This window comes from Tinamus guttatus, unplaced genomic scaffold (assembly GCF_059628265.1).
Source record: "Tinamus guttatus ecotype Peru unplaced genomic scaffold, ASM5962826v1 Tinamus_guttatus_pri_ptg000213l, whole genome shotgun sequence".
Classification (NCBI taxonomy): domain Eukaryota; kingdom Metazoa; phylum Chordata; class Aves; order Tinamiformes; family Tinamidae; genus Tinamus; species Tinamus guttatus.
The window spans coordinates 4418062-4439107 of NW_028288747.1; the positions used below are offsets into that span (position 1 = coordinate 4418062).

The following is a 21046-nucleotide window of genomic DNA, read 5'->3' on the forward strand; positions in this document are numbered from 1 at the left end:
AAGCAAGGTAAGCACAGTCTATGTTTGGCACATTAATAATGAATAATAAATGGTTGAAGCAGACATAACCAACTTTTTTTTGTTCTCTTCTGGCAAAACAGCTGCTTTCCTAATGATCTGTCAGGTGTCTTAATTTGGTAGGGCCCAGCCTGTAACACAGTGAGGCCTTTAATGACTGTGATGTTTGCACAGATACATAATTTATGTTAAAAATAATGTCTTCATTACTTATGTATGTACCATAGTAACTATTTAAGACCTCAGCTGCTTCAGTGTTTTAATTCAGTACAGCTGTTATCAGGGCTCCTTCTGTTAACATTCCATTGAATTATATTGTCATCTCTAAAGATAATACTTCAGCAGAATCTTACTGGTATAATTATACTACTGCTGGTTAATAGACTTCCATCTTGCTCTGAATGCCGTAAGAAAAGGTTTTAAAGCTATTACTTTGGATTCAGACAGAAGTCCTGACAGTGTATTGCTGTTCTAAGCTGTTAATGACTTTTTGTGTGCATGCATCTATTTGTGTGCTAATGTAAGACTAGCATTTTGGGTAAACAGTAACTGCTTCATATCCCTCTGGTGGTCGCATGCGAGCTCGTGCATGAGCTTCACAGTATAGTTGTCCCTCCACAAAGAAGTAGCCCTTTTGTTTCAGGTTTAGATTGCAGTCAGAGCACACAAAACATTCCGGGTGTCGGTACTTATCACGGGCCTTCACCACCGTCCCTCTATTTGGAAACAATAAAAATTAAAGATAAAAACATTAGAATTTTAAGTGAGAAGAAACGACAATATGACAAAATATAATTTCTAAGTATATATGTTCAGGCGTTTAGGTAATTCATCTGGTAGTTCTGCCAACTGCTGCAAACATATTTTAAGGCTGAAAATTGATTCTGAATAAGTGAGATATAAAATGCCATAAATATTTTGACATAGACAGCTCAATAGTTCATCGGAAAGCCAAATCTGAGTTATAACACAGAAAGTATAGTCTAAAGAAATCAAAAGGTGACAAAATGAGTTTAAAAAACATTTCCTTATTATGGTCTGAGCTCATCTGTAGGTTCAAAGTAGGCTCAGAAAGCATCTTAGAAACTCTCACTAGATTGTCAGAAGGATACTTTATGCTATAAAGCAATTTTGAGAATCCATAAACTGCATGTTACATGTTTGTTACATATATTACCTATTTAATACAGTTAACTGCTGGTTTCATTCTCTCTGTTAAACTGACTTGCAAAAGGTCCTCAGGCATCTTAACTGAAGCTTTAATAGTACGTCACTGGGACTGGCACATCTGCATTAAAAATGTCTAAGGTCCAGGCTTATGAACACATTACATTAGAATTGTCCTAATGCCTCTGTGCTCCAGACTCATTTTTCTACTAGACTGAGATCACACTTGGAAAACATTCGTTCAGTTAGTGGTGGTGTTTTTTTAAAATTTGTGCTTAAACTAGAGATTTTTATAACTAAAAAGGAGCAACTTACAGAATGCCATTTCCACATTTGTCACACAGTGGCACTTTCTGGACACTTGCTGTACCAGTAGGTATCTTCGTTACAGGTGCTTTCACACTTCTTGTACCCATAGGACGTCCCTCTGAGAACCGAAACAGTTTGAAAATATTCTGGTTTTAGTTACAGGCTTTCATTTAATCAACTAACTATAAAGTTACTCTATATAAGTTTAGTAGCACAGATCCCATGCCTTTGAAATTGGGAAACAGATTTTGTAGCTGCAGCAAAAGAGCAGCAACAGCAGTGACTATTAATAAAAATCTCTCTGTGACCAATCTGCCTTCCTTCTTCAAGGCTGCCTCATGGGCATCTTCTAACCAGCTACCTGTCAGTAGGCCTTTGGTATAGCAAGAGACGTATAGAGAAATACATATAGAGAAATAGATGCATTTACCCCTTCTCTGGTAAAAAGATGCAAAATCTTGTATTTGGATACAAAATTAAAAAAAATAAGTACCTACCTGTTAGAATAATTTTATTTATATTTTATTATTTACACTGTTTATAAATGCAACAAACTTGTAGCCTTTAATAATGTTCCTCATTATTTTCAAAAACCTCATAATTTTGAAGAACTGTGACTGTAAATGTTTTTGCTGTCTTCAGTTATTATTTGGAATGAAGAGGGGATATGTGAAACTTATCTCAGGAGCTGGTCTAAATTCTGTTTTCCTGGGTGTGGGAGATAACTTTTTCTCCTCCTACCCCCAATCATGGGTATATGCAGCTTGTTGCTATCATTCAGTTAAAATCAGCTTTATATTTTAACAGTCCTAAAACTCGAGAAGAGAGTCTGAATTTTTTTTTAACATCCCCATTTCATTCCCACAGCTATGAGAACAAAAGGAGAAAATTAGGATGCTGGTGTATTATCTACCATAGACTTGGGCTTTTAGAATTTCTTACAGCTCTTATCTCCCTTGTTTTCTTCTCAGACTCCCTTTTCCCACACACATGTGGGAATAATGCTTTGAACATAATCACCTTCTTCGGAGACTAAATTCTGGAGCACTTTAAAGGAGCCAGACTGGCGAGGCTGACTGGGCTCCTCTTGGTTGGCATGCAGCATCCTGTACACGTCAGACTGAGGTATTGAGGTGGGAGCCGGGTCACTGCATCATAGGGAGGAACAACAAATAAAACAGTTATCAAACATAACTTTAAAGCAGTAGCTGTACCAGGCACAGAATATGATTTCAGTTTCTAGAACTACTGAAAGACATTTTTCCCTACCATAGTGTTCCTTGCGTAGTCCTCTTGTGATCAAATATACTGAAAAAAAGGTAGCTGTGGAATTCTAACAAAATAAACCTACAAACCCAAGACAGTATTTCCTTAATTGCTATTCTGGCTCTAATGGCTGCTTGAAATATGCCACGACCTGTTGCTAAACCTCAAAGAGGTTGCATTCCTGTGATCAGCTGCTGTACTACCAGTTGGCCTTTTGTGCAGTATTCAAAAATCCATTTTCAAAGCAGTTGGCCTCAGCAACATTGCTAAAGTCACAGCTCATAGCTGTAGATGGGATCAGCCAAAATATAAAGAAACAAGTCTTTTGGAAGAGTATCATGATGCTGAGGTGTTCTCACTTTTGGTTCAATTGCCGATTTGGTTCAATCACTAGTTAATACAGTGATTATCTGACTAAGATAGTACTTACTTGGCTTAATGGTTGAGTTTCCATTGACTCTTGAGCTTATTCTTTATAAGCTTTTATGAAGAATATTTCATGGTATATGAAACTGTGTTACATGTGTTAAAATAATCACAATAACTAACATTTTGAGGGGAAGAACAGGTGACTACATGTACTGATGGAATTAGCCTGAACACATACCATCTGTAAACATCTTACTGCCACTGGGACTAATTAGAAAGGTAAAAATACACTGGCTTTTGGCTTACATGGCTCTTTTTTCCGCCTTTTTTTTTCCCAGGGTAGTATCTAGGCTAACATGACACAGTAATAGCATCAGGAGTTTAGCAGCTAGGTTACGACCCCTGTTGGTTGTGTTAATTCTTTTCATCTTCATTACTAACCAGATTTCACTGAGTCATTTTGAAACAGGTTAAGGAAACACCATTTTTTTCTATCATCACAAGCTTGTAATCTAAAGAAGTTTTCTCTTTAAAATACCCACCAATATCCTAAAAGTTAAACTAACAAGCAATATATAATTATGTACAAAAAGCAAACCACTTACCAGACAGAGTTTGAAATAACCTTTCAAAGTTCATAAGTAATGAAGGAGTCCCAAAACAGAAGAAACACTTCAGAGCTAACAGAGTCAATTGCCAAACTGGGAATATCATAGGCATTTGTGAAATCTGATTACTCTGACCTTAATGCTTTATTTCAGAATAAAGAAAAAGCAAGTTGGCTTTTTTTTTGTCTTTAATTTTTATGATTGAAGCTAAATAATCATGCAGTAGAGTAATATAACCACTCTGCAAGATTTCATGAATTTCAGCACTGTTTTCATGAGATCAGCATAATCTTAACTACTTCAATGTAATGTTGATTTTTATGGCTAGTAACAACCAAATCTGCAAGGTGCCGAAGAAGACTCTCTGGTGCCAGTGATTAATACTTTTTACTTAACGTGCCAATAAGTAATACTTCTTATTTAAACAATTAGTAGTTAGCTTTAGTTTATAACATTTACATTATAAATGATTAACTTAAATACTTTTGTAAAACACAAAAATAAGATGGTGCAAAAGTTAAAATAATGTGAATGGTGCTTTGAAAAAAAAATAAGAAAGGATAGAGTTTTAGAGTTTTCTTTTGTCCAATCTTCATCTTTATCTACACAAGGTTCCTACCTGACTTATTGCGGTGGGTAAAAATTGTAAATCAGCTTTTGACAATTACAGATATCAGCTAGTAGTCCTAGAAAGTCAATTCTGGCTCTTTTTGCCTAAGAACTAGTGGTATGGAATGAGTTGTCCTGCGTGATTTTTAAATAAGTAACTAGGATACTATTAACATCTACAAGATATTCAGAGATTCATAACTTATATTTCAACAGTTCAAATCATTTGGATTTAATGCTATTATTTTTATTATTAATAATAAGTCATTAAATTGTTTTTAAATAATTACTGATTATGATAAGAATAATAAATAGTTGTAAAACTGGGGGGGAATCAGAGTCTTGATTTGGAGTTGTCAGTTAGCAAACAGTCCAGGTAGTACCATCAGTTTCTATAATTAGCTACAAATACAAGGTTATTGCATATGAAGTATTTATTGGCAATATCAAAAGACTCCTTAAATACTTTGGGTTAAAAAAAATGTGAATTATTTGTATTTCAATGCAAGCAATTTAGTTTCTCTATAATCCTTTCATACATTATCCTAGAATCAGTGTAATATTATTAAAGCTCATGAATTTTTGTATGTTTTAAATTTACATATTCATAACTATGAAACATACTGCTCTAATTACCTCATTATGGGTGTTTCCCCCAGAGCTGTAGAAACTTGGCCTTGCAGTGTTTCCATGATATTGTTATCTGAGTACAACTGCAGAGGTGTGTTAAACTGGGCATGTACAATCTTGACACCGGGAAGTTCCATTTCCAGGGGAATGTTAGGGGCCATCCTAGATACTGCTTTCAGCTCCGTGGGGCAGATGGAGCTAACAGTGCTAATGGAGGAGGGAGTGCTGCGTCCACTGCCACAGTCAATCCCCGAAGGAGTGCTGCATCCACTGTGTTAATAGCCAGGTTACCGAGCCGGGGGCAGTGCATACCAGGTTATACACAGAGAGAGAAGAGTAAAGGAATATGGTGATGTTAACAAAGCTGAAAACATACACACACAATAGAACAGATAAAAAGCAAAAGTGTAGAAAATAGAGAAAAGCAAAAGTATGTTTAGTCACTAAAAGTATTTTCTTGTAAAAAGTATCAGTGTCAATTATAAATTATTCCTTAAAATTCTGGTATATATTTTATGAAGAGACAATTCAGAAGAGAAGATTACGTTGCACTTTTAGTGCTAGACTTTCTTGGAGAGTTGATTAAGTCTCTCCAAAGCTCTTTGTTGTAGATGAGTAATTCTTAACATATCCCCATGGGAAAAATGAGCTTATGCGAGTTGTCTGTATCAGTGACAGAACAAACACATGCATCACTGGAAACTTAAACATATCAGTCCTGTACCTAACAAGCCATCTCAGTCCATAGTTGAAGAGACTTCTAAAGTAGTGCAAAATAATGTGTTTGACTTCTACCTGATTTCTTTAAAGTCCACAATAAAGTATTTCTTAATCTTGTAAAGTTAGCTTAACAATATACTCGCAATTTTTAAATATTTGTTGAATTTGTAAAGGAGAAAAAAATGTTGGAATAAACAGCCATACTTTTGCATTTCTAAATTACAGTGTTTCCAATAGAATGAAAAGTGGCCCTTCCCAAGAACAGTGAGTGTAATCAAAGAACTCATTTTAGTCAGACCTTTTTAAGGTCTTCTGAAGGCTTTTGAAGTTGATTTTTCAATATTTTGAAGTATTTTATATATTATAAGGGATGTGCTCTTTTAGAAAAATAGTAATGCTACCCTACACACTGAAGTACAGTTACTACACACCAATTTAATATCTCTGAAAAAGGACTAATAAAGTAATGTTATGACCCTCCATGAAGATTCAAGTATTTTTCAGTGTTAGCATTTTGAACACTTGACTGTTTTCTCCACAGCACCTCAGAGGCTTTTTTCATTCAGACATATTCATTTCCTATAACTATAAAAATGCATAAAGCAGCCTTTAAACAATCCTATTCAGAGCTGCAGGATGATACATGACTTAACCTTTTTGCTCCAACCTGCATACTATGGTTGCAGTTGGTTTTTTCCAAAGTAATCAGTTCTGTGTAAACTAAGCAGAATCCTATATTACACAGTTTGATAGTCCAGTATAGTCATTCCCAATAATCCTTCTGAGTGGAGAAAACCCCAAGTTCTGCCTTTGATTCACTGGGGAATTTGTGTGGAACCACTTTCTCAAAAATGTAGAGGGAAATACATCCTCTACCTTCAAAGGCATATCAAAAGACAGTTAATTCTAGAAAAGACAAGCGGATCATAAACCAAGCATACCATTCTATTTCATCAGCAAGCATAAGCCAGCCAAAAATATAACACAGAGTAATTTGTAAATTTATAGGTTTCCTTTTTTCTTTTGGAAAATGAAATCCACCAGTAAAATAAGTTTTGTCAGTGCTGATAGTGTTAGTAAGTGGAAAATAGTAGGAAAAAGCTAGAAGAGGCATAACCATTGTGGTGAGCAGCCAAAGCAGCGTTAAAGCAGAGTAAGATATAAATAAGATAAAATAATATATAAAATAACTGCCACATACTTTTGTCAGAATAAAATCTAAAATTGTCGCTAATGCCAAATCTGTTAGCTCAGTCCCAGTGTCCATAATAAGGTCTTCTTTTAGTGAAAGTCCTATTTTCATCTGGCCTCGGCTGTCCTACAGAGACATTTAGTGAAGATGGAGGTTTGTTTTTTACTGTCTTTGACAGAGGATATACAATAAGCCAGGCAGGTGCAAAGACAATTGAGAAGCAGTGACAACTGCTGCTTTGCAAATACAGCATTCTTCATTGGAGATTTGGGAACTCCTAAATACAGATTTTTACAAAGTTAGAGCACCTTGCACATCTTACTTAACTAAGGTGCTGAAAGTTCCTGCATTTGTCAGGTTAATTTTTGCATTTTTTTCCCATGCTGGAGAATGACCATCTGCTTACATATTTTCACTGAAAATGCTGGGTACCTAAAAGAGATTTCTAAATTAGGACATTAGGTGCTGACCAACCCATTGGTACCTAATGGTCCAAAAGTCAGGTGAGTACATGTAGCTGCCACTCAAATTTAGAGGTCATGTATCATAACCAGGCTGCAAGGAGATACAGGTGCTCTTTCTCCACTGAGAAACTGGACTGTTGGTTCTTCTCCATGGATAGAGACCCAACCCAGCTGCTATAGTCTCTTCTTTATCACACAGATGCTTGAAACAAAATACATTTCACAAAAACTCTGTAAGAGATTGTCTATTGTACATGAAAATCAATTATCATCATGATTTTTTGGGGGCCAGTTCATCAGACTGAAATTAGTGTAACAACTTCAGACATTTAGAACCTTCAGCATGACATGTGGAGCACTGAATCCCCTAGGAAAAACCGCAACTGCTAGAAAAGATAAAAGATCCCATCTTAGTATAGATATAGGATCACTCAAGCACTGTTGAGCCCGCTTGCCTTTATAACCACAGAGGTTGCATTGTTTCCCCTCTAAGACTGTAAAAAAATACTGTGTTAGGCATTTCACCCCCTGTTATGATAGCAGAAAATTACACTAAAAAGATGGACCTAAGTATGTAAGTTTTTCTTCATTTAAGAACTTTGCAGACATGTGGCATCAGATAGTAGTGCTATTTTAGGTCTGCATCAGCTTGCCTTCTGAACAGGGGAGTCTGCTGAAGAGTAAACTTGGCACCCTCTGCATGGTCAGATGATAACTGATATAACTAGCTATCTTTTATTTTGCATATTTACAAATTACGTATATTCCCACTTGGACAGAAGAATGTTTAGTTCCATAGTTTTCTAAATATGTAATATTCAGTGTGGCACTGTACTATAAAATGAATCAAGTACAGTTATTTCAGACTTGTGTCTGTATAAATGAGATTAGAATCTGGACCTGCTTTCTTTTGGAAAGAGAATTTTGAATTTCAAGCCTGATCTCTGCAAGTCAACAATTTTCTTCATTAGGACTTCAGCATTTCTTTACTACAAGCTATTTCAGTACTACAAGCTATTTTCAAATGCATCCATATTTTTTATTAATATGAATTGTGAGTATCTGTTAAAAAATAACACCATGCATCCAAATCCAACACAGCACTCAGAGTTTATAACCTGCTTCGGCCTGAGACTATGAAAGGTTTGGGCCGAATGTTATGCTTGTGTTCAAAGTAGTTCGTATCCTGAAAAGAAAAGAGGGTTAAAGTAACTTCCTTTAGCCTATAAATGCTTATTTCTAGATAAAAAGTAGTTTCCAAATTCAGAAAAGAGTAAACATGAAGTAATCATGTTTATTTTTTACATTCCTGGTCTCCAAATATAATCACTTTTGTATTCAGAGACTCCGAGTGTAAGATGGAAGGATGAAACATAGTGCTGCAGCCTAGTTCAGAGAGCAAATTTTAGCTACCTGCAGAGTTGCTACCACACAGCTGAATGTATCATTTTCAGTGTTGGGAAAAAAACCAAATCTTCGCTGATCACCAGACTCAGTTAGCTCCTGTTTATCAGCAAACAGCAAGAGCTGGACTTTTTAATTGGAAACAAAACAATGCTATTAGCACAAAAGAGCGTATAGTATAAGTAAACACCAGTACTCACTTGGGAGATGAGTTAGAAATGAGCCCCCTCAGTTGTCCGTGAAGCGCATCTTGAATATTGCCAGATGAATAGAGCCCAATTGGAGAGTTATAGGAGGAGCTCACTACCTGTCTTTTGTCATCAATATTTGCTGCTGCAACAAAAGGCTGGGCCCTTCTGTTGTGAGCTGTACCAATAGGCTTGAATTCCTGTACATAATAGGCAGACAAAATACACAAAGCTACAATGCACACCAAAGCTGGCAATGAGTAAAACTGACAACATCAGTTAATCTGTTAATCTCTGCATTTTTCTATTTTTGCAACTCTGTTATGTTTTAACTGGTGCAAGCATACTATACGTTTTCCATTAATATTCTATATGCTACGTAAGCCATGTGCATTCAGAGATTATTATTTTTCAGCCTCAGGACAAAGAAAAGGCCTTCAATGTTTGTGAACAGTGTCAATTTTTAGTAATTTAGCAGGAAATTTAAGAGAGGAATACTATAATAACCTGTCATAGGAGCACTGTTCGTTAGATTTGATAGTTTATTCTTGTAGAAACATTTCATATATAGTTAGCATAATTGCTTCCCTTTATGGTGCTGTTTCTGCTGTTTTGTCCTACATTGGTGGACATTTAGCCGCAGTAGTCTTGAATAGACTTCAGATTGATGCCATCTTTCTGTATGCCTTCCTTAATGAAATGATTCAGTACTTTGAGGTTGATCTGTGCATCAAAAATTGTGATGCTGCATAATTCAAAGATAATATAAAAATCATTGTAGAAAAGATCATACCCAGGAATGGGTAACTGGGAAATCATTCTGCCTATATTTCTGTTTTTTTTTTTCAGTTTTATTCATTTTTGGCTCAGATAATTTCCTCCAGTTGGGGAATGCATAGAGATAAGATCTGGAACCAAAATCTCCCATGTCATTTCAGATAACTTCCTAAATTCTTCGCGGATGACAGGCATGACTTCTGTCTGTATTAGAATATGCTCGTGTTGGGCGTATTTGAGACAGACACCTGACTCCTTGTCAGCTAAGGTCCATCACTAATCCACAACAATACAGCCTTTGGGAGGAACGGTACAGTCATCTACTGAGCAATTTTTTACTCCTCAAAGAATTATTTCCTTTTTCAGACAAGATCAGGTCTCTGTTCAATGTTTTGGTGAACAGTTGAAAAAAAGTTGTGAAATCCTGAATGCGATTCGCGCCTTATGCTTACATTTAAAACAACAGTTTCAGAAATATGTTTACAAAGAGACCAAAAAAAAGTCATGGTTATATAGGATGTGCAACCAGAAAATGCAGACAGCAAAAGCACTTCTACTAAATGGAGATCTTTAGCAGCAGGGCACTAGAACAGAATACAGAAGCAGCAGTTGGATAAATGAGCACAATGATTTCACTTGCAGCCCTTTGTTTCCGTCTGGTAGAACGGGGCTGCAACTGACCAAGTATATTAGTACATGGAGGTGGTTACTATAGTTTAGCATCAGGTCTGCTTTATGAAAAGTATTAACCTCTAAGTATTTTAAGTTAATTTATGTATGTGAGGTAAATGTATGATACAAAACAAAAACAACTGTGAACACTGTCGTTCCATCCCCTTTTTATTTCTTGATGACAAATGAACAGCACAGAAGACATGTGGCAAGTTTACAATTTAAAATTGTGAAATAAGAATTTGCAGTTAGTTAGGCTTAAATTCTCTTTTCTTTTTATTTTGGCTATTTATATAAAATGTCACTGACAGAACATACAGCAGCAAAAATAGTCCAGCTCTTGTGTTTATTGGATGTGATAAAAATCAATGAAAATTCCTCCTTTAGTTCAAAAATAAAGCAAAAAAATGCAATTCAAATTCTCCATCAGGAATATTCAAGAATTACAGTATTTAATTCCTTTTTTTTTTTTTTATAGCTGACTGGTGTCCTTTAGATAGAGATATCAGAACTAGTATGACTGTACCCCAGAAGTCTGAGGCAGCAGCCACCTGTGTACGAATCCAGCAGGGACCGTACGTTGATCACCATAGGGCTAACTGGCATGACAGTGCCCGGATGTTTGCAGTCTGGAGGCATCACGTCACTGCCAGATTTTATCTCTGCATGCTGTTATGGAAGAGGGGAAAGGTCCTCAAAGCTAATTAGCACACTCAGTTTTCAGAACTTGATTGGAAGCAGTACTATAGTATACATATATTTTCTATAATAGAAATATTTTTATGTATATTTTTGACTGCCCTATGTATATTTATATTTATTTACAGTATAGTTATTTCTCCAAGGAAAGTATAGTGTCTTCCTTGGTCAAAGATTTAATCACACCAAACAAACAAACAAAAAAAATTGAAGACTAAGAAAATGAATTAGGCAGTTATTGTGATCAAAACAAATTCATTCATTTTATGTGAGGTTAAAAGTAGATAGTAAACGAGAAAAAAAACCTACAGATCGAAACATTGTTTTGCACTGACAAAAAGTTATTATGTTGGAGTTTTTAAGGTTATAATGCAGGCTCCTTTTAAAAATGAACGTAGAGTTTGTCATTTAGGTATATTTTCTCTTCCTATTTATATTGAGATCCTTACTTTCTAAATCCTTTTGACATAGAATATGATGTATTAGTTACACTTCAAGCAGTTTATTATTTCCTATTATTTATCCACCACATTGTAGTTTGCTAAAGGCTAACAAAATTAGGTGGCTAATTTTTAATGTGAGAAATTCCAAAAGGAGCTTTTGGGAGTGGTTTTCAGTCTGCATTTACTGCTTTAGGTTGTATACTAGAACTACTGCCTCATGTTCCATGTTGGATTATTACTGGAAGAAAAAAGTTTGTGCTTATATAAGGCTATATATTTCCCCAGAAATTTGCCTTGTTGCTTATCACAGTGATTTTTAGACTGGGAGGAAAAGATAGATTTGGAGCATTGCACTGCCATATTCATGTTTCAGAGTGAGAACGGATTGGTGTGATTGTTTACTGCACATAATTTGTTGAAAAAGTATCCTCTCTCAAATTTATTCTAGGTTGGTATGTTAATCTACCACGGAATAAATACTTGAACATTTTTGCTTTGATCCCGGCCTCTCTCTCTGCGCTCTTGAGAATACAGCAAATATTCTTGGAGGTTAAAGAAGGAATGGCAGAGGGGTGAAGCTCTAGTTGCAGTTAAAAAGCTGTTGTCTGCTAATGATATAGAGACTCCTGGTAGCTTTGTGCAAGGCTCTGTGTGTGAGATTGAGGAGGGAGGAGAATTTAAATTGATTGGATTTGCTTAGCTCATGTAAAGCGATCAAGCCTTTGCATACAAAACATGGATACATTTTCAAAACAGTGTTGTGCTGTAATATCAAAATATATGGATGTAAAGAGAGGCAACAGCGATGGACCTCTCTCTTTAACTAACATCAAGATTTTGGGGATGTCATAGGTGCATAGCTTTGGAATTTGACACTTAACTCCAGTTTGAAAATGTTTCTAATATGACGATTAATTCTCTAAAAGAGATAAAGCAACTTAAATAATATTTGAATGAAAGGAGGTATTTTCTTTTCATAACAAAACTGTGTGATATGTCTTGTTTTAAAGAAAAATGAGAATGTTTGTGATTTGTTAGATTTTCTTTTTTTTTTTTTTCCTCAGAAAAAATAAAAACATCCAATCAGGTAAAACAATGTCTGTACATATGATACGTTTTATGAGTTACATTAGCTTAAACTGGCAGATGGTGGATGAAATGCTATCCAAAGTTTTAATGACTATGAGTGAGATCATTTAAAGTGGGAAAAAAAAACAAATTGAGATGAACAGTTTTGTTATAGGAATTCATACCTGTGGTTCAGCTTCCAAGTTTATCTTGAAGGGGTGTGCTTTGCCATCTTCTGACACTTGTGGAGACCATAATTTAGTTTCTGTCCTATAAAAAAAGGCACGCAGAAATAAAATAACTTTAATTCTTTAATAATTACAATAATCTACGTAAAATAAAATGCAGTCTGAAAATTGGCAGTTTGTTCTATTGCCTTAAAAATTCTGTAACAAAATATATTGTGTACTATATTTTACTAACAATGGAAAATGTATGTTGTTTTAATGATGTAAAACATCAGGAAATAATATATGAAGTTACTAATTCTCAGTATTTTACAAAAGTAAGTGAATAAATTAATAATAATGAACAACAAGATGATTTTTATAATGATTGTAACATTCATTTGGGGTCTGCTTTTCAAAGTAAGGGGAGTGCAGTTCTACATATGTAAAGTGTATATGTAATAGAAGTTACACGGGTGATTTTTTAAGTTTGAGTAACATCAGTTACAATTTTGGTTTTGTTGTCAGTGGGAAGTTTTGCAATTCATTTTAAAATAACGTAATTATTTTTTAAAGTAATGTAAAAAATTAGTACAGTGTGTTCACAGTAGTGCTGTTGGTTATGTAAGTATCAATATTTAATATTTTAAAATATGCACACATTTCATAGGCAGAATTACACTTACCTTACTTTGAAAATTCTTTCCTGAGAGAGTTGCTAAATGACATATATCAACTTGCAATAGAACCTGGAATTAAATATAGAAATTTCTGAACCTACTTCTGGGCTCTAGTAACTAAATAATGCTCCTTTTAAGAAACATACATCCTTAGTTGGAAAGAAATATGGTGGTCAGTTGCAATAAAATGCCATGCCTCCTGAGGGCCTGCCATGAGTCAGAGCTGTTTGCTTCTTGGAGCCAGCTGGGAAGCATGTTAGGGGATTCAGATTAAAGGCCAAGCAAACTCACTTAGCAAATGGAGTGATGCAGGTTGTTCTTCTTGGCGGCTTTAGTGGAGAGGAAGAAAGGCCAAAATACCTGGATTCAGGTAAGTAAGGCATTTTATGTATATCGCTTTGCAAATCCTTTATTTGATGAAATGTGTTGTTCCTATAGACATGTGCTTTAAAAAAATCCTGAAAGCCTGATGAGATGTTGTTTTCCTTAACTGGGAAGATAATGCTAGCAGCTTTGCCTGTCCATGTGAGCACCTGAAACTGAGGCAGCTCGGCTCACAGAGAGATAAATGCACTCGGATAGCTGGTTGTGGTTTTTATTTCAGTGGTTTAGCTGACAAGCATTTGAAGAGTTACTTGTTTACATAAAACCAAGGTAGGGTTTATGAAGTCAGTAGGAGCAGTACCTTGTATGGAACTCGCAACGTAGGTAGTGAGTAGCCTGAGGGAAGCTGCTCTTGTTGTGCCTGAAGAAACGAGTGGTGTAGGGACTCTTGCCTGATCTGCAGTTGGTGAAGTAAGTATGGGTTTTCTAAACCATTTTGAACAGTTACTTTGCATAATTGCTTAGTTGGGTCATATTTTCTTTCAGTAGTGAGCAGAACTGTGCATGTATACATACCTCTCGATTTTCAAACACAGCTGATGAACGGCTGCTTTAATTTTCTCTTGGGCATCATTATGTGTCATGTTTTCTGTGCTTTGGCCATCAATTGCCACAATAGTGTCACCAGGGCACAGATTGGCAGCTGAAGCCTTGCCTCCAGGTGTAATCTTGGGGGGGGGGGGGGGGGAAGAAAGAAAAAAAAAATCAATTTTAACTTCTTAAGCACCATGCATTCATAAAAACTGGTAGAGAAAACGAACTTTATGAGGCTTCCCTGTTTTCTATGGGTTTGTGGGGAAAAATGGGACTGTGAACAACTATGACTACTCGCAAGAAAAACTAAATTCCTACTTTTGCTGGTTTCTCTACAGTTCAACTGTCAACTCACCATTTAAATGCTTTACATATCATAGCTTCAAACTAGATTTAAATTACCTTCACGTTTCTGCATTAAATAGTTTATGCTGGTTTTCTGTATTTACTGTAACTTGTCTTTGAATCTCCCTTCCTAGTCTCTATTGTATAATTTACGTAGAAAAAGTGGGTCTCCCTTGTAACTTTGTATGCTAACAGAATAGCAGATCTTGGGCACTTACATTACTGAATGTTCACATTCATGATGTGCAATTGACTGCACAAAATAGAAAGCCACTTGTGATCTTAGGGCACTTAAAGGAAATATAACAACAGTTAGTGTGTTTCGTGTTGTTCTGGCCTCTTGTGTTGTTTTTTTGAGTAATAGCTATGGTAATACCAAACCTACATTTTGCTCTTTACAAGTGTTTATTCCAGATCCTGAGCTCCTTGAAGTACTGAGTCGCATTGCATTTATGTAACAGAGACTCCAGACCTTCAAGGGACGAAGATAGTAACATTTACAGAAACAGCCCTCAGATTCTCTCTTCTGTGCTTTTTATTTTTTATTACCTAGTTGATCATCTACTGTGTCACAGTTAAAATAATGGAAGTGAAACTTTCTTTCTGCTTTAAAATAAGCACTGTAGAGAGGCCACAATCTTGAATGCTGGCTAAGCATATTCTAGAAATCTTTACTTGGCATCATCTGACTTCTTCTACTGTCTCATTCAAACAAGTCATTGGTCACTGAGTGGGATTCAGGTCCCTTAGCATAGACATGCATTGCCATTCTAGGTGCCCTTGAGTATCCAAGACAAGAACGTGAAATGGGTGGATGTAGCCCAAGAATTTCTGGAACTCAGGGTGACAGGTTGGTGCATCTAAAAATAACACTAACTGCTTATGTTTAAGCAGATGAATCCCAGTGTGAAGTAGCCATGTGTGATTACAGGCTTAAGGGAGCAGCATTTTTTTTTTTTTTTGTGTGTGTGTGTGTGTGTGTGTGTAAAAGCCTGCCATGCGTGAAGTAAAAAAGGTATGGGACAGTTAATTTCACTGTGTGGTCTGTGAAAGTAGAAGCAAGTAGCGTCTGAGTGATTAAAAGCAAGGAAGTGTTTCAGAGGACTAAAAAATAGTGGATAGAAATGATTTTTGTTTTCCCTGTATCAAACTGCAGTGCATGTGCTATTATCAAGTCAGGCAAACTTTCTGAGTCGGTACTTATGGCCAGTTGTAGGTTTTTGCCTTACGTTCACAAAAAAGATACATGAAGCGTTAAGGTACCTGAACAATCAGTTTGAGTATGAACCAGTGAAGTTGCTTGTAAATTCTAAATCTGGAGGCTCTGAATTTTCTGTTTCTCAGACTAACAGCTGTGAGTGTAAATGAGCTACACCTTGACCACTTACACAGCTGTAGTAACGAAGGGGCAGAGTTACAATCACGCTTGTCGCTGTAACCTGGTGGGGCTCCTGTCTTTGCCTAGCATGTTGTCATTTTGCATGTGCCTGCGGCAGAAGTCCTGGCTTCTCAGGTCCTGGCTACTAATGCTCTCAGAATCAAAATATAGTATGCTAAACTAGCTATGCTTGGGTCCTTCTTAAGCCTAAGCTTGCTTGAATAACCCTTATAATCAGTATATAACGCTTTTTACATGACAGAACAAACCATCTGCTCTATCTGTGGTGTGCTGCAGCAAGGTACTGAGATAGGACCCTGGCTCACGAAGCAGCATCTGCCCAACAAGGTAAACATCCCTGCAGCTATGCTGTCAGCAGAACCTAACCTGCCCAGAGAAGTAGTACACAATTTTTTGGATTTTCTTACTGTTGTCACCATCTGCAGGGATACCACTAAATTACTGGTGGCTGTCTGGTGGCAACAAAGAGGGAAGAGGTCAGAAATCTGCATTTCCCTACTCTTGAGTTGTTTATTGTCGGGCTTCTGGGCCTTGTCTGGGGGATCGTAGCCTCTTGATGGAGATGCTGAATCCTACTTGCCCCCGTGTTCTGGGGAGCAGAGCTATCTGCCCTAGTGAGCGCCGTACGGATTGTGTTTGGCCATGGTGCTTGCTCCCTGCTTGCTGAGACAGAGGTCTTGTTGGGGCCTGTGGCAGTTGTAGCCTTGGTCTGCAAGGGCTGTACAGGAAGTCTCTTCTGCTGTACTGTAGGAATCTCAGGTTTGGATAAATACGAGGATGTGTGTTGGGGCAATTCTGTTATGAAACTTTGAAGAATAACTCTTACACATAGAGCGTTTTAACTCTCTATGCATAAAACTTTTTTTTGAAGAGAATTAAGAACATCTTCAGGGAAAGTGCGTAAACATAAAGTTGGATTAATATAAATATGTTCATTACAATCTGTAAAATTACAATTTATATTGAAAACAGAACTTGCAATTCTAGAGTTTATAACAGATTTTACCATTCCCTCCAACCCCTATAAAATTTAATCATTTCCATATTGCTTTATTCACCATGACTTAAATTCTAAGTTTGAATTCATCTAAAAATATTTAGATGAAGATTTTAACTAAAACGCTATCTTCTGTTCAAAATAGACTGAAATAATTCTATTTCATTAAGGCTAGGTTTTTGATCAGTCTCATTGCTATAACTTCTTTGCAGTTATGTAGGGTTACAGAGATATAAAGAAACATTTTCCCTATTTTTAATAAATTTGTTATTTCTGTACTTAGCAGAATATGTCATTTTTAGTCCCCTCCTGTTCTTATCCTCCCAAGAATCATGATCTGTGTTTTTTGCAAATGTTTCATAGAATCATAGAATCGTTAAGGTTGGAAGAGACCTCTAGAGATCATCTAGTCCAACCCCCCTGCACACGCAGGGTCACCTAGAGCACGTGGCACAGGACTGCGTCCAAGCGGGTTTGGAAGATCTCCAGAGAAGGAGACTCCACAACCTCTCTGGGCAGCCTGTTCCAGTGCTCTGTCACCCTCACTGTTAAGAAATTTTTCTTTAAGGTTCCGTGGAACTTCTGGTGCTTCAGTTTCCCGCCGTTTCCTCTAGTTCTGTCAGTGGCCACCAGTGAAAAGAGACCAGCACGATCCTCCTCACTGCCTCCCCTGAGGTATTTATATACACTGATCAGGTCCCCTCTCAGCCTTCTCTTCTCCAGGCTGAACAGGCCCAGCTCCCTCAGCCTCTCTTCACAGGGCAGATGTTCCAGGCCCCTGATCATCCTTGTAGCCCTGCGCTGGACTCTCTCCAGCAGCTCCACATCCCTCTTGTACTGAGGAGCCCGGAACTGGACACAATACTCCAGATGCGGCCTCACCAGGGCTGAGTAGAGGGGCAGGATCACCTCCCTGGACCTGCTGGAGACGCTCTTCTTAATGCACCCCAGGATCCCATTGGCCTTCTTGGCCACGCGGGCACACTGCTGCCTCATGGTCAACTTGTCATCCACCATGACACCCAGGTCTTTCTCCGCAGAGCTGCTCTCCAGAAGGTCAGTCCCCAGCCTGTACTGGTGTCTGGGGTTATTCCTCCCCAGGTGCAGAACCTTGCACTTGACCTTGTTGAATTGCATGAGGTTTTTCACCGCCCAGTTGTCCAGTCTGTCCAGGTCCCTCTGGATGGCAGCGCAGCCCTCTGGGGTATCGGCTACTCCTCCCAGTTTGGTATCATCAGCAAACTTGCTGAGGGAGCACTCTGTGCCTTCATCCAGGTCATTGATGAACAAATTGAACAGGACTGGACCAAGGACTGACCCCTGGGGGACACCACTAGCTACAGGCCTCCAACTAGACTCGGCACCGCTGATCACCAGTTGAAGATGGTCAAGATTACTGCTTTGCTTAGAAAGTTACAATTTCTTTTTTTTTTCCCTGTTTTTGTTTTTTTGAGAAGACATCCCTTTTTGAGACAGGTGTATGATGATCCCTTGTTGTACTGTCTATTTCTCAGACAACTCCTAGTAAAGGCTTTTGGTTGTTGAACAAGAGATAGAGCTAACCAAACTTGCATCTGTCCCAGTGTTTTATTCAAAAGCTGTTCAAAAACAGCTTCTATATTAGGGTTCTAATGCTAAAAATAATTTCTGTCATGACAACAAGTCAAATGTGGATGCACTGCAGGTGATGCCTTTGTCAAAAGGAAAGTCTAGGCCCCAAAAAGCGGAGTGTTTGAATTTTGCACCACTTCTTGGGAGCCCCTGCATGAATGCTTACTAGGGCTTCTTATGAGTGTGTAGTGCAGCAACAAAAATGTTGATGTTAAACAACGATTCTATTACATTCCTGTGTTTGAACTAAGGAAACTTAAACCTGCTCCTTTTCATATAAATGTTTTATAATTCCATAATTTTACATGAAATGTGATTTATTTATTAGGCAGTGCTATAATCTATTAGAAGCCAGCTGTTTATGCCCTGTGAGGCATTTGGTAGGTATGAGTCAATTGTAAAATTGCTTATTCTTTAGAAAGTTACATTTATAGTAACATCCTTTGTTAGTACAGTTTTAGACTTCATGGGACTTAATCTAAACACAGAGAAAATACAAACCAGACACTGCTAAAATATTTTTCCTGAGAGATAATGGAAAGTACTTTTCCTTTGGAGGCCCATAAAAGGCAATGAAGGCCCCAAAACATCCAGAGGGATTTTTTTCTTCTGTTTCTCCAAAGGTTTTGTTATGTCCTACTAATATTTGTTATGAAGTTACATAAAGCCAAATAGTATTATTCTCTCTCCCTTTTTTTTTTTTTTTTTACATTACAAGTAAGTTCTGTTAGGCTTAAATGAATCTGGAGTAAATAATTGATTGAAATTAATTTGTATCTCTATATTGTGTGAAATGCTGGTGTTTAACCAGCCACAGACTCCTGTTCAGAAGCATACTTGCTGCAAGGCAGCACCAGTGGTATCCATCCTTCAAGCCTCTTGGCGTTTATTTAATACCAGACATAGCGTATATATGGAGTCATAGTGCAGTGCCTTTTTTTTTTTTTAAGGGCAGGGAGAGATCATAAACCCTGTGTCAGTATGCCTGGTGTACTTAAAAGCAGCAAAAATATAAGGAAACTTAATTCTAGTGTCTGTCAAGATTAAACACAATTTTTAAAATACACAAATTATAAAAATATGTATTCCCTTGTTTACCTAGAACTATGTCTGTAGGCATAGATCGACGACATAGATCAATTGCTTTTGCTAGCAATTTGCAGCTCTTGATATAGTTAAGTGGGTGTCACATTAATCTTCTGATGTTGGCACAAAGAGTTCCTGAAGCACAAACCTCCCAACAGGAGGAGCAGCTGCAGAGAGGTCTTTTCTCCTAGTGGTCACCCTGGCTACTCATAGAGAAGATGGAAGTGAGGTCTGGCTTTTGATAAGCTTAAAGCTTATTTTCTCATCTGAATGCATGGGGAAATGCTACAACATCACCACAGTTTTCCTAGTACTGAGGCACTGGAATTTTATTTTTGAGGCATAAATAGAAATGCAGTTTAAACTCTTTAAGCAATAAAGTAATCTCACAAATACGTTGCTTATTAGAACCTACTAGCTTTACATTAACTTCTCAGAAGTGGCAACTCCTTGCTTATTAAGTCTTCATCTGCATCACTGAACTCAAAAGTAAAGGGCAAAACCATAAATTAATAAGTGTAATAGAAAATAGAATGGATACATACCCTGGTGATGATTAAGGGCTGGTTAAAATCTATTCCTCCCGAGAGCCTGAAACCCCAGGGCGCGGGTCCAGGGAGAATAACGTTCTGGGGCATGGTGCAGGGCTCTGTGCTGGCCGCCGCGGCCCTTGCTCGCGCGCGGAGCGGGGCTGTGGGCGAGGGGGCTGTCAGCAGGCTGCCTGCTGGACAGGGCAGCTGGCCGCTGGCGAGGCGTCACTCGCGGCACGGCCGCGCGCGCGGCGCTTTATCCCTCTCCGCCTGTGACGTCGCCCAGTCCCTCGGCTTCCCCACCCACACGGGGGAGTATCAGGCTCGGACAAATAAAGTCTGAATGCTGGAAAGTTTACAACAAATACATCAGCTTTATCTGCTGCTTCAGCGGCCCCTACTCTCAGTACGCATCGGGTTGCAACGTCCTTCTGGTTTCTTAAAGCAGTGCTGTTACCCGTTTGTGACAGCTGCTTCCATTGCCGGCGCTTGTTTTAACTCAGCAACACACTGCTCTGACTATGTTCCCTTATCTCTTTCGCCTAAACAGAAACGTCGATGGTGATATTTCCTTCTTAAAGTATTGTTTTGCTTTATTACGTAGCAAGTAATTTCTTACAGCCATTCTAGCCCTTCAACTGAGTTTTTAAGCAACAGCCACTTGAGTGCTATGAAGTAATTAGTGGCCTGAAACATTTTCACAGATGTCA

At 37.6% G+C, this 21046-nt stretch overlaps 1 protein-coding gene across 2 annotated transcripts; it reads right to left on the reverse strand.

Annotated features, from left to right (window-relative positions):
* Window positions 1-531: 531 nt before the first annotated feature.
* PDLIM3 (PDZ and LIM domain 3) lies at window positions 532-20446 on the reverse strand. 2 transcript variants are annotated; one of them, XM_088524654.1, is made up of 8 exons: window positions 20352-20446; window positions 14351-14502; window positions 12789-12873; window positions 8957-9144; window positions 4983-5246; window positions 2515-2642; window positions 1501-1612; window positions 532-734 (listed from the first exon to the last, which is right to left on the reverse strand). In XM_088524654.1, exons 1-8 carry the CDS (start codon window positions 20442-20444, stop codon window positions 545-547), a joined length of 1212 nt encoding a protein of 403 aa, XP_088380780.1. In that variant the 5' UTR covers window positions 20445-20446; the 3' UTR covers window positions 532-544. The 2 variants fall into 2 exon arrangements, with proteins under 2 accessions (XP_088380780.1, XP_088380779.1); XM_088524653.1 differs by lacking the exon at window positions 4983-5246.
* Window positions 20447-21046: the final 600 nt, after the last annotated feature.